Source organism: Cryptotermes secundus, unplaced genomic scaffold (assembly GCF_002891405.2).
Source record: "Cryptotermes secundus unplaced genomic scaffold, Csec_1.0 scaffold1, whole genome shotgun sequence".
Lineage (NCBI taxonomy): Eukaryota > Metazoa > Arthropoda > Insecta > Blattodea > Kalotermitidae > Cryptotermes > Cryptotermes secundus.
In genome coordinates, this window is record NW_019738952.1 from 344,343 (window position 1) to 354,654 (window position 10,312).

The following is a 10,312-nucleotide window of genomic DNA, read 5'->3' on the forward strand; positions in this document are numbered from 1 at the left end:
TCCCCACCGGAGATATGAGATGTTAAAAATGGCCGATTTGGGGCCCAGAGCAAAGTTTGGAAGCTCCTGGAAAATTTTGGAAACTAGGTACGGGATTCAAAACTAAGTGATTATATTCCCCATATAGGTAACAACAAATGGTAGAAATCACAGATCTGATACTTTCCCCCTCCCATTGGTTTTTGAAGGTCAAAAATAGCGTTTTTCCCAAAATCGATAGGTAAGTTTCAAGTTTAATTACACCTACAGAAAGTGAGCTGAGTAAAAACTTGTAATAATATGATTTGTAGTCCATATCATGAGGAACAAATAGCGTTTTTATTGGAGTCTGTAGCTTCAATAGTTATCGAGATATGGAAGATAACGCAAACCTCCATTTCAGCCGAAAACGCGTTTTTTCGCATTATAAAAACGCCTGTACCGAGAGAACTGAGCGGATTAGAATTTTTTTAAAAATTTTTTTGTAGTATGAAAATATGTATAAATAAGTGTACAAAATATAATTTTTTTTAAAAATGGTGAGCGACCTTTCTGGATGATTTCACATGGAATGACCCCATAGGGTTGTGAGATGTTGAGGTTCCCACATTTTCTCTAGACAGTTGGATCATACATGGCAGCAAGGTTGTCAGCCTTAGCGCCGACAGCCATTTACCCCCAAGAACATTTCAAGAATATTCCTGGTACTCATTTCTGTTAGAGGCTGAGTTGACCCCAGGGCCATAGTGGGGCTGGAAGGATTAGGTCAATTGAAAAAAATTCAATGACTTCATCGGGACTTGAACCCACAACCTTCCGGCTTGTAGCAGTGCCTCAACCAATTATGCTACCGCGTGCCGCTTTCCCCATAAAAACCTATATTTTTGGTTAACATCACATCAATCCTATAACAGATGTCATAATTTTACTATCTCCCAGAATACAATACTTGGAGAAAAGCATAAATCACAAAGTTCCTTGATACGTAACATCCCCCACTCACTACTACTTCTGTTAATATCAGTTCAGATGTTTCCCTTAATAAGTGAGATCTAATGTTCTCACAGCAGTGAATACTCAGATTATGGTTTTCTGATAGCTGCAGCAGGTTCCTTTGAGATGCTGGCACCTGTCTACTAACTATACTGAGTCAGATCCCAGAAGACTCTATCTGAATTTTCCTAAACAGTTTGTTCTCAAATACTTCTGACGTATCTTCTTCTCAAGAAAGATCTTCTTCCACAGTTTTCTTTAGTTATTTTATGATGCTGTCTGCTGCTAGATATATAGTGTTGAATTGCATGATGACAGACAAATGATGACCTGAGATACTATCCCATCATTTGCTTGGAGGACTGGGGAAAACACAAAAAATCTGTCAGAACTGCAAGTGTCATAGTTGAGATTTGAACAAAGCATCTATTGAACAAGTCTAGAGTATTAATGCTTTTCCAACCCACTCAGTCTCTACTCTCACAGGGGGTTAGTAAAATAACTGTTTCATACATCAACATAAATTTCCATACTGATTTAGTATGCAAAGAAAACAGCTGAAAACTGAATTCAGATGACAATGCAAAATTTTGAAACACAAATTAGGGTAGCCATTTCACTTAATGGATAAAATTAATTTCAGTATTACTTCAAATTAGTAACACTTTTCCATTTTGTTTTATGTCCTGAATGTAAGATGTCATACATTTTAAATAAGATTCACATGAATGATCATAACACACAACAGACTGAGAGCAGTAATTGGACACAATAACATTTCTTGTCATTGTCACAATGTACAGCACCCAAAAATTCCAGAAAGGAATAATTCTAAAACTAAGAAATTACAATATCCTTGTATACTATATACATCAGCAAGAGCACAGTGCAAATATAACTTATTTATGTGTTCTCTATTATGTCAACAAAGAGAAACAAGAATGAGACACATAATATTATACTTCTCAATTCTATATAAACCTACAAATAATAAAACTGCTAACCCAGCACTGTTTGGATCCAGAGACAAGAATCGTGGATCTTGGTCTGATGAAGATCCCAAAGTTTGGTGTTCATTAGGATTGTCTGAACACTGTTGAAAGTCTGCTCCCAGCATTCCTCTGTTAGTTTTCCTGTCTCCCATATGTACCTGTGTGGGAACAGCTGGCTGAACCCAACTTCCACCACTTCGAAAAAGAAGCAGAAATTCATCAAAACTAATGCGGCCATCACAATCAACATCCAGTTTTTCAAACAACTGTTGGATAACCTGGAACAACAAAAGAGGAATGATCATGTTTACAATATCCCCGTGTCCAGCAACCTCAAATCAAATTCATCAAGTTTCTAAAAAATGTTGACTGTACAAGAAATTCATGGGGACACGTGGTAGCGTAGTGGTTGAGGAGCTATGCTAAAAGCCGGAAGGTCGCAGGTTCAAGTCCTGATGAGGTCATTGGATTCTTTTCAGTTGACCTAAACCTCCCAGCCGCACTGGGCCCTGGGGTTTACTCAGCCTCTATCAGAAAGGAGTACCAGGAGTTAATTAAATAATTTTCCTGGGGAGTAAAGTGTGGCCGGTGCGTAAGGCTGACAACCTTACCGTCATCTTTGAGCCAATTGTCTAGATAACATGGGACCCTCAACATGTCACAACCCTATGGGCCTTCACGGCCTGTTACAGGGATAGTTTTACTTTTACTTACAAGAAATTCATATATGTAAAAATATTTACTTCGATATCAACAAGTTTAGTTTCAAATAACAAAATAAACATAGTCAGTTCTTAATTATTAGGCATGGATTACTGCAATTGCATGTTAGCTATGATTATTTCATTTATTCTAGACAGACATATTTTTACACATATGGACAACTGTGAGGTAGGCTACCATCCTTCTGTAACCATAAGAACTAGTGCAGGGACAGAAGGTAAAGGAGAGATGTATAAAGGCAAGGGTGGAAATGGGAGAAGGGACTGCTACAGACAGAATGTTTCCAAATGTGTTTGTGGCAACATATGTTGAAATGCCAAGTAATGGCTGGGTGTGAAGAGGGTGGAGAAGGAGATTCTAAAAGGTTCTGACGATGGTGGATGTCACAGAATTATTAGGGTTTTGGACTTTTTCCATCATCTGGATTTCTAGGTAACAGAGGTCCAGTGATTGAGATTAGCTCTTTCTAACAGGCCCAACTGAGTAGGCATCTTCCTTTCTCATCTGAAGATGGAAACAGATCCAGTTCTCAAAACGTTGTGTCCTCTATTACCTAGAATTCCAGACGATGGAAAAAGTCCAAAATCCCAGTAATTCTGGGTGGAGAAGTGTTCACCAGACATAAACTATTAAAAAACTGAATTGGATGGGGTGGAATTTGCCAGATATAAACTACTAGGGAGGGTGGGAATATGCTGGCAGTACCTATTCTATTGTGACATTTTTCATCTTGGTCACAAGTTATTATGTACTCGCATCTGGTGAGACCAGTATGTCTAGCAGCACTGATAGATGTCCCAGAAGTAATTCCCCATCCTCATCAGGTTTCTCAAATGAAAAAGACATGCATCCCCAGATTAATCTACAAAAACAATGGCTCTAACTGATGGCACATATCTAACCTTACTTGCAATACTTGGAAAAGTTCAATTACTTATTACAGACAAATTATCTGTCTCCCATAATGTCAGATGTGTACCACTTGTACAGAAGACAATATATTTTTCACACCTTGAAATATCTGCAGCCACGCTACATACTACAGTAATCATAGTGGTTTCTTTATTTCCATCAAAATTGGCAATTTTTGGTTGAACACTTATTAATGTTTGAAATATGGCCACACCATAGCTCAAGCGGTTAGTCGCTGGCTTCCCAAAGCGGCAGCCCAGGTTCGATCCCGGGTCTGGTCAAGTGAGATTTGTGGTGGACAAAGTGGCACTGGGGCAGGTTTTCTCTGAGTACTTCGGTTTCCCCTGCCAATCTTCATTCCACCAATTGCTCCACAATCACCCTCACCTATCATCTGGGGCTGGTACAATAGGCCAGAAGTGGCCACAGTACAAGGGACTTAGTCCCATCCCACTAGCAATAAAAAAAATGTTTGAGATGTCAAATAACTGAAAACAGTTTTCTCCTACACCATTGAATGTAATTCCTTTTAAACCACATGTTATAAGCAAATTCACTTTCTTCACCAGAAGCCTGGCCATTATTCAGTTTACTATTGCTGTCAAACACACTCCATCTTTTTTTTTAATAATCAGCTTATTTCTGGAAGACATGATTTCCAACTCATCTGTCAACAACCTGACTACTGTAACTTTCTTCAGCTCTTGTAAAGAAATACTGGAACAGAACTTTTAAAATAGGTTCCTCCAGTATATCACAATCGCATACCATCAACAATTTATACATGCAGCAATTTAATTTTCATTTTAATTGTAATACTATTTTAAATTAAGGATTAATTGTAAACAAAGTTGCATTAAAGACAGAAATGAGTGTGTAAAATTCACTTATTATAAAACCCCTGAAGCTGTCGCAACAACAGCCTTTCAAATCATACACTTGGTTTGTTAGTTATTAGAGAGGGTGGGTTTCCCCACGCACTTAGACCTAAATCATACACTTACTTCCTCTGCTACCTTCTCCATGCCAATGCATTCACAGACAAGGGCAAGTTCTCCTTTGTCGAGGAAACCATGCTTGCCAACACCAAGTCTTTCCCAAGCAGCTCTAAGGCACTCTTCCTCATTCTCACCAACATGGCCCAGAGTTGGAGCAGCATTCTCATAACATAACTCAGAAAGCTGTGTTTTTACCCGCCAGCTAGGTACACTGACTTCTGCCATACCTACATTAACATACAATTATAACCATATTAACAGCTCTGTTAGTATAGAGATTAGGCGATGATGTATTCATATAATGGAGGAAACACCCTCCTGATATGAAGAGTTGAGGTAAAGAAAAGTTGTCCATATGCTTAATTAGGCATCACATTATCAAGATGTATGGAGTAGTGGAGGTATACTTCCAGCATTCTTAACCTCAGCACTACGTCGAGCAAATTCTGATAAAGTACCGTTAGCAAGCTGCTCACACCTCCTTCCACAAAACCAATGAACTCACATTGTGTAACTTTACCAGCATTAACCACCTGAAAATAAAAAAATCTCTGGACATGCATACAGTGTCACTATACAGTACAATACCAACAATGAAATCACTGTCTCAAAACTGAAAGTCATACCGAACAAGCAACTTGGTCCTCACAAAAGGGGGGGATTATAAAAACTGGAATGTAAGTTTTGGAACACAATGTAGGATTTGAGGTTCTCAAAGAGGTGGTTATGAAGAGTTCTGTCTTCTGGGATATAGCGCTGTGTAGGATTTGAGGTTCTCACAGTGGTGGTTATGAGCAGTTCTGTCTTCTGGGATATAGCGCCGTGTAGGATCTGAGGTTCTCACAGTGGTGCTTATGAAGAGTTCTGTCTTCTGGGATATAGCGCCGTGTAGGACCTGAGGTTCTCACAGCGGTGGTTATGAAGAGTTCTGTCTTCTGGGATAGAGCGCTGTGTAGGAGCTGAGGTTCTCACAGCGGTAGTTATGGAGAGTTCTGTCTTCTGGGATATAATGCCATCTGTTTTGCGGAAATCAACTGTTGTTTCAGAGGAACATGTCACCTCCACCTTCATGGTTGAAGAGTAGGCAAAGCAAGAAACCAGCATGACGCAGGCAGCGAGCAGAGCCTTTCAGCTTGCTTGCTCAGCCCTTACAATGGAAGTGACATGTTCCTCCACAGACTACATCGTTATACCACAGGAAATAAAACTCTTCATATCATGGACATTCTCCCAATATCAACTACCATAATTTTTCCAATAATGTCTCTACTTAAACGGTATGAAAAGAGAGCTCAGCGAAAGTAAACAACAGCATTACCTGAATTCTGGGTTCCTGCAAGAGAAGTTCCTTTACTATCCAATTGAATGTGTATACCTGTCTTCCGTTTCTTTACATGCTCATCATCTTCAAGAGAAGATGCTTCAGTTACTGATCTCTGTAAAACAGGAAATAAATGATGGCATATGTTCCAAGGTTCAACTGCTTAATATGCCACATTAATTTGAATTACATATGCCATACATACCATTGTGATTTCTTTGGTTCTGTCTTCAACAGGCACAAATATCTCCAAATCTGAGTCCTCTGAATTTTCATCATGTTCAACTGTCAAATCTTGATCTGTGCTTTCTGGGCGAGACCGACGCCCATATTTCTTTTTCCCAAATACAAACTTGGGGGAAACCTCTCGTTCTGAAATCACAAGTTGTGAAATGGAGAATTATTAGTATTAGTAATATAATCATGCATCATAAAAAACAAACTCCATGGCCTCTATCTGAAAGCGAACTATACCAACTGAGTGACCGCCATTTGTCGGTGAAGTTGGTTCTGACTTTTGCGGATAGTGAGTATCATGTGATCAGTGCAATGGATCCCCACGGCCGTTAATCTCGGTTTTCTAGACCGGAGCCACTATTTCTTAGAAAGAGCTACTCAATTATCCTCATGAGGCTGAGTGGATCCCCTTCCAGACCCACTGCTTCTAAAAAAATTGGTAGCGCAGGGAATCGAACCCGGGACCTCTGGATCTGTAGGCAGGAACTCTGACCACTAGACCACAGAGGCAGTCAATCATATATACATCAAAACTGAATCAATCTAAATTGAAGTTGATGACATCATAAACAAAATACACAATAATTCTAAATAAATACTCCATGAATCAGAATTGAGGATGAAACACTGAAAGCACTTTATGCCATAGATCAAAAATTCTATTACTGTTCGACATTATATAATATCACTGCTGTCTTTTCACTGGCTAGCTAATCAGAATAACTAAGACCACTGATCTCATAGAGTAAAGTAAAGGTATTCCTGTAACAGGCCGTGGAGGACCATAGGGTTGTGAGATGTTGAGGTTCCCACATTTTCTAGACAGTTGGCTCATAGAGGGCGGTAAGGTTGTCAGCCTTGTGAACCAGCCGCCTTTTAACCCCAAGAACATTTCAAAAATATTCCTGGTACTCATTTCTGCTAGAGGCTGAGTTGACCCCAGGGCCATAGCGCGGCTGGAAGGATTAGGTCAATTGAAAAAAATTCCACCTCATCAGGGCTCGATCCACAACCTTCCAGCTTGTAGCATAGTGTCTCAACCAGCTACGCTACCGCGTACCCCCTCACACTGATCTGATATAATTCCCAATTAGCAAACTCATGTTTATAGAGCTATTCTTATAGGCTTCCATTATTATTTTCAGTGACTAGGATGGATCTCTGCCTTCTTCAAATATGAATATTCTGCAGTATAAAGTTTCTTTATTATGGTACTAGGGCCAACAAATTATTTAGTTACTTACCACATTCTGCAACATAACATGCAGATGTTCCTATTCAGAAATTACCTCAATTCTTATCATACACTGTAGAAACACAGAGATCAAAACTGTGTGCTTTAAATAGTAAACAGTTTGAGATAAGCACAACTGACACTTCCTATTTTACACTCGACTGACTAGCCAAAATTGGATACTACAGCTAGTGGGGATTAGTCAAGTCTCTTACATGGTAACTAAGTTCTAAAAGTGTCAAGATGGTCCATTAGTACAAATATTATGTCTTTGGGCATTATCCATCATCTTGTCTTCACCTAAAAACAGTCCTGTTTATTTTTCAAAACACGTTTCGGAGATTGGATTCTGTCTCCATCTTCAGGTAAAAACTACTCAGTTTGGCCCAATCAATAGAGCTAACCCCAATCTCTGGACCATCCTAGCTGGCACTTCCTATCAGGGCTGAATCAGTATCCTTACGGTACATGCTACAGTTCGGTGGGTAGCCCTCAAACACAGCCCTGTGAGACTATGGCCTTCCAGTCATTCGGCAATGACACTTCCACACCTGGTTGCTACCACCTCAATGCTTCTCTTCATACAGAGGGATAAAAGTGGTCATACCCTGGATTGCCATAAGGGCACTTCTTTATTGCCCAATCACAGTAAACAGTGCTAAAAATTCATGGCTGCAACATGGGCATGCAAGGCATTCAGTCCCAGGATGAAATTTTCTGCAATTCTGGCAACAACGACCCCAGTGTCAAGTCTACTAACAATTCCTTTACATAGGGTACGTTCATGATTTCCCTCATCCCAAAGTGGTCAGGTGTGGCCAATTCCAAGAATGTTCAGAGGTTCTTAGATACAGTAGAGGGAGTGGTGAGACTATGAAATTGGTTGGATGCTGATATGGCACAAGCTGCTACTATGAAACTTGCAGACACAGCTGGAACCTTTCATTCAAAACGCATGAAACTGCATAACCCCGGTATTACTTGGGTGCACTTTAAGAACATTTTTGAGGACTGCTTTTGAGATGTGCATGCAGATCAATACCACTTCTTGCAATTACAAATGGCTACACAGAACTGGGAAGAAATCATTCAGGAATTTGAAGATTGGTGTGGGGCACTATGCCAGAAAAAAATTTAATTTTCCTCAGGCCTGCAAATATAGAAAACACATGCAATGGATTCAGAACACGGGTTACTAGCAGAGTTCTTTTCCCACCTATAAGGTAAGAATAGTCAGTAAGTTCACTTCACATTACCCAAGACCATCAAGGTAGTAGTACAGACTGCAACCACAGTTTATGAAGCTCAAACTGAGGATAAACTCAAGGGAGCATTTTACTCAGAACAACTAACAGCAGTTGCTGTCACTGGTAACCTATCTTTTACAATATATCTTGACATGGTAACATGATTATTACTGGTTTCTTACATAATTAATTAAACAAGCACAGAACTTTCCTTAATCTTCATTTATTTGCACTGTACATAATTGATTAAAAAATACATGGTCTTTACAGGTGGTATTGGTTGGAGCTGTTCAGCAATATAACACCCTGTTATAGGGATACAATCTCTGATTTTGGCTTTGCACACCTTAACTTGCTGAAGTAACTGACTTGAATTTGGAAAACACTTTATACATGGAGATACAATGCCTTAAGCTGAAGGGTGAAGACTGTAGCCAGGCTGGTCTTCTGGCTCTATTGGTATCAGACTCAACTGCTGTTAGCCAAATTGTTTTCAACTTCCCTATTCTTGTCCAAACCTCTATTTACAATTCTGTATAAAAAAGCATGATGTTATTGTCATTCACTTGGTAAAGTCTGTTTCAAGCAATGACATAATTAGGTGCCGACTGCAAGCAGGCCAAAAAAATTTCAAATTAACATGTAAAATGCTCAAGTCAGGTGAAAATGATGTAACTGACTTTGTATGACTCGTAAATAAAATTCAATGATCATTACATACCTGGACATGATACTATAAACCTGTTCCTGAATTATGTTAGATTACTTCATCCCCAGTTGGTGTTGTTGTAGCATGTAGAGCCATTACTATGCAACGACCATGAGATAAGCAAATATATCACAGCTGTTTCAAGGCAATGGCTCAGTAAATACATTCCTGCAGCATCAGACACAAAGATATAACCATGATGGTTTGGGGCAACTAGTTAGTTGCAACAGTACTCAGCTGTAAGTCTGGCTGTCAAGAGAAGACTTTATGTGTGTTATTTGGAGTGTGTAATTCAGTGAGACTCTTCTAGTTCCTGTATTAAAATCAGTGGCCAGGAAACTGCTAGTGGAGGCTGTAATAAACTGAGGACACTAGTCTTTGTGTGTCAATGATCTCTAAAGTGTAGTCACAAGCCATGAGTGTACACAAGGTCAATAAATCGAATCACCAATGCAAACCCCAACTACAGGCACTCAAAACCTTGACAATATTTATGGACATACACAACCACACAGTCTTTTAAAAATTACCAATATTACTTATGTGTACATACCTGGTGACCCCCTGCCTCCTGCTTCTCTTCTGTTTGCTTGCTCACCTTGATCTTCACCCAAAAGAGCAAGAAGACCATCTCTGAATTCAGCAAATGTCACCTTTTTGTTGGGAGAAGAACTTCCAAGCAAACATTTCATTAATTCAAAGCCTTGCTCTTCAAGCTGCAATTTTTCACAGAGTTGTTCTAGTCCATGACCATCCAAACTCCCAGACTTATCCTGATCACAGCTTTCAAACACAGCCAACAGTTGCTGCTCATATGGATCAAGTTCTCGCCCCTCCATTGCATGGCAGCGGAGGTGCACGAAACCTGTGAAAAGGGTATTTAGTCAAGGATCTGTCCAATATAACTGATTATATATTTCAAAATAATCTTATCTAACCTATGATGAGAGGTTGCTCAAAATTTATA

General features: G+C 39.5%; 1 protein-coding gene across 1 annotated transcript in view; it reads right to left on the reverse strand.

Moving 5' to 3' along the window:
• Positions 1-10,312, reverse strand: part of LOC111871346 (myosin heavy chain, non-muscle) — a 58,024-nt gene that overhangs the window by 47,638 nt on the left and 74 nt on the right. Inside the window, exons 2-6 of the mRNA XM_023864378.2 lie at positions 9,899-10,210; positions 6,124-6,290; positions 5,916-6,033; positions 4,604-4,824; positions 1,977-2,242 (exon numbers count right to left, since the gene is read on the reverse strand). Of these exons, the coding sequence (XP_023720146.1) occupies positions 1,977-2,242; positions 4,604-4,824; positions 5,916-6,033; positions 6,124-6,290; positions 9,899-10,184 (1,058 nt within the window). The 5' untranslated portion in view covers positions 10,185-10,210. The remainder of the gene's footprint in view (positions 1-1,976; positions 2,243-4,603; positions 4,825-5,915; positions 6,034-6,123; positions 6,291-9,898; positions 10,211-10,312) is intronic.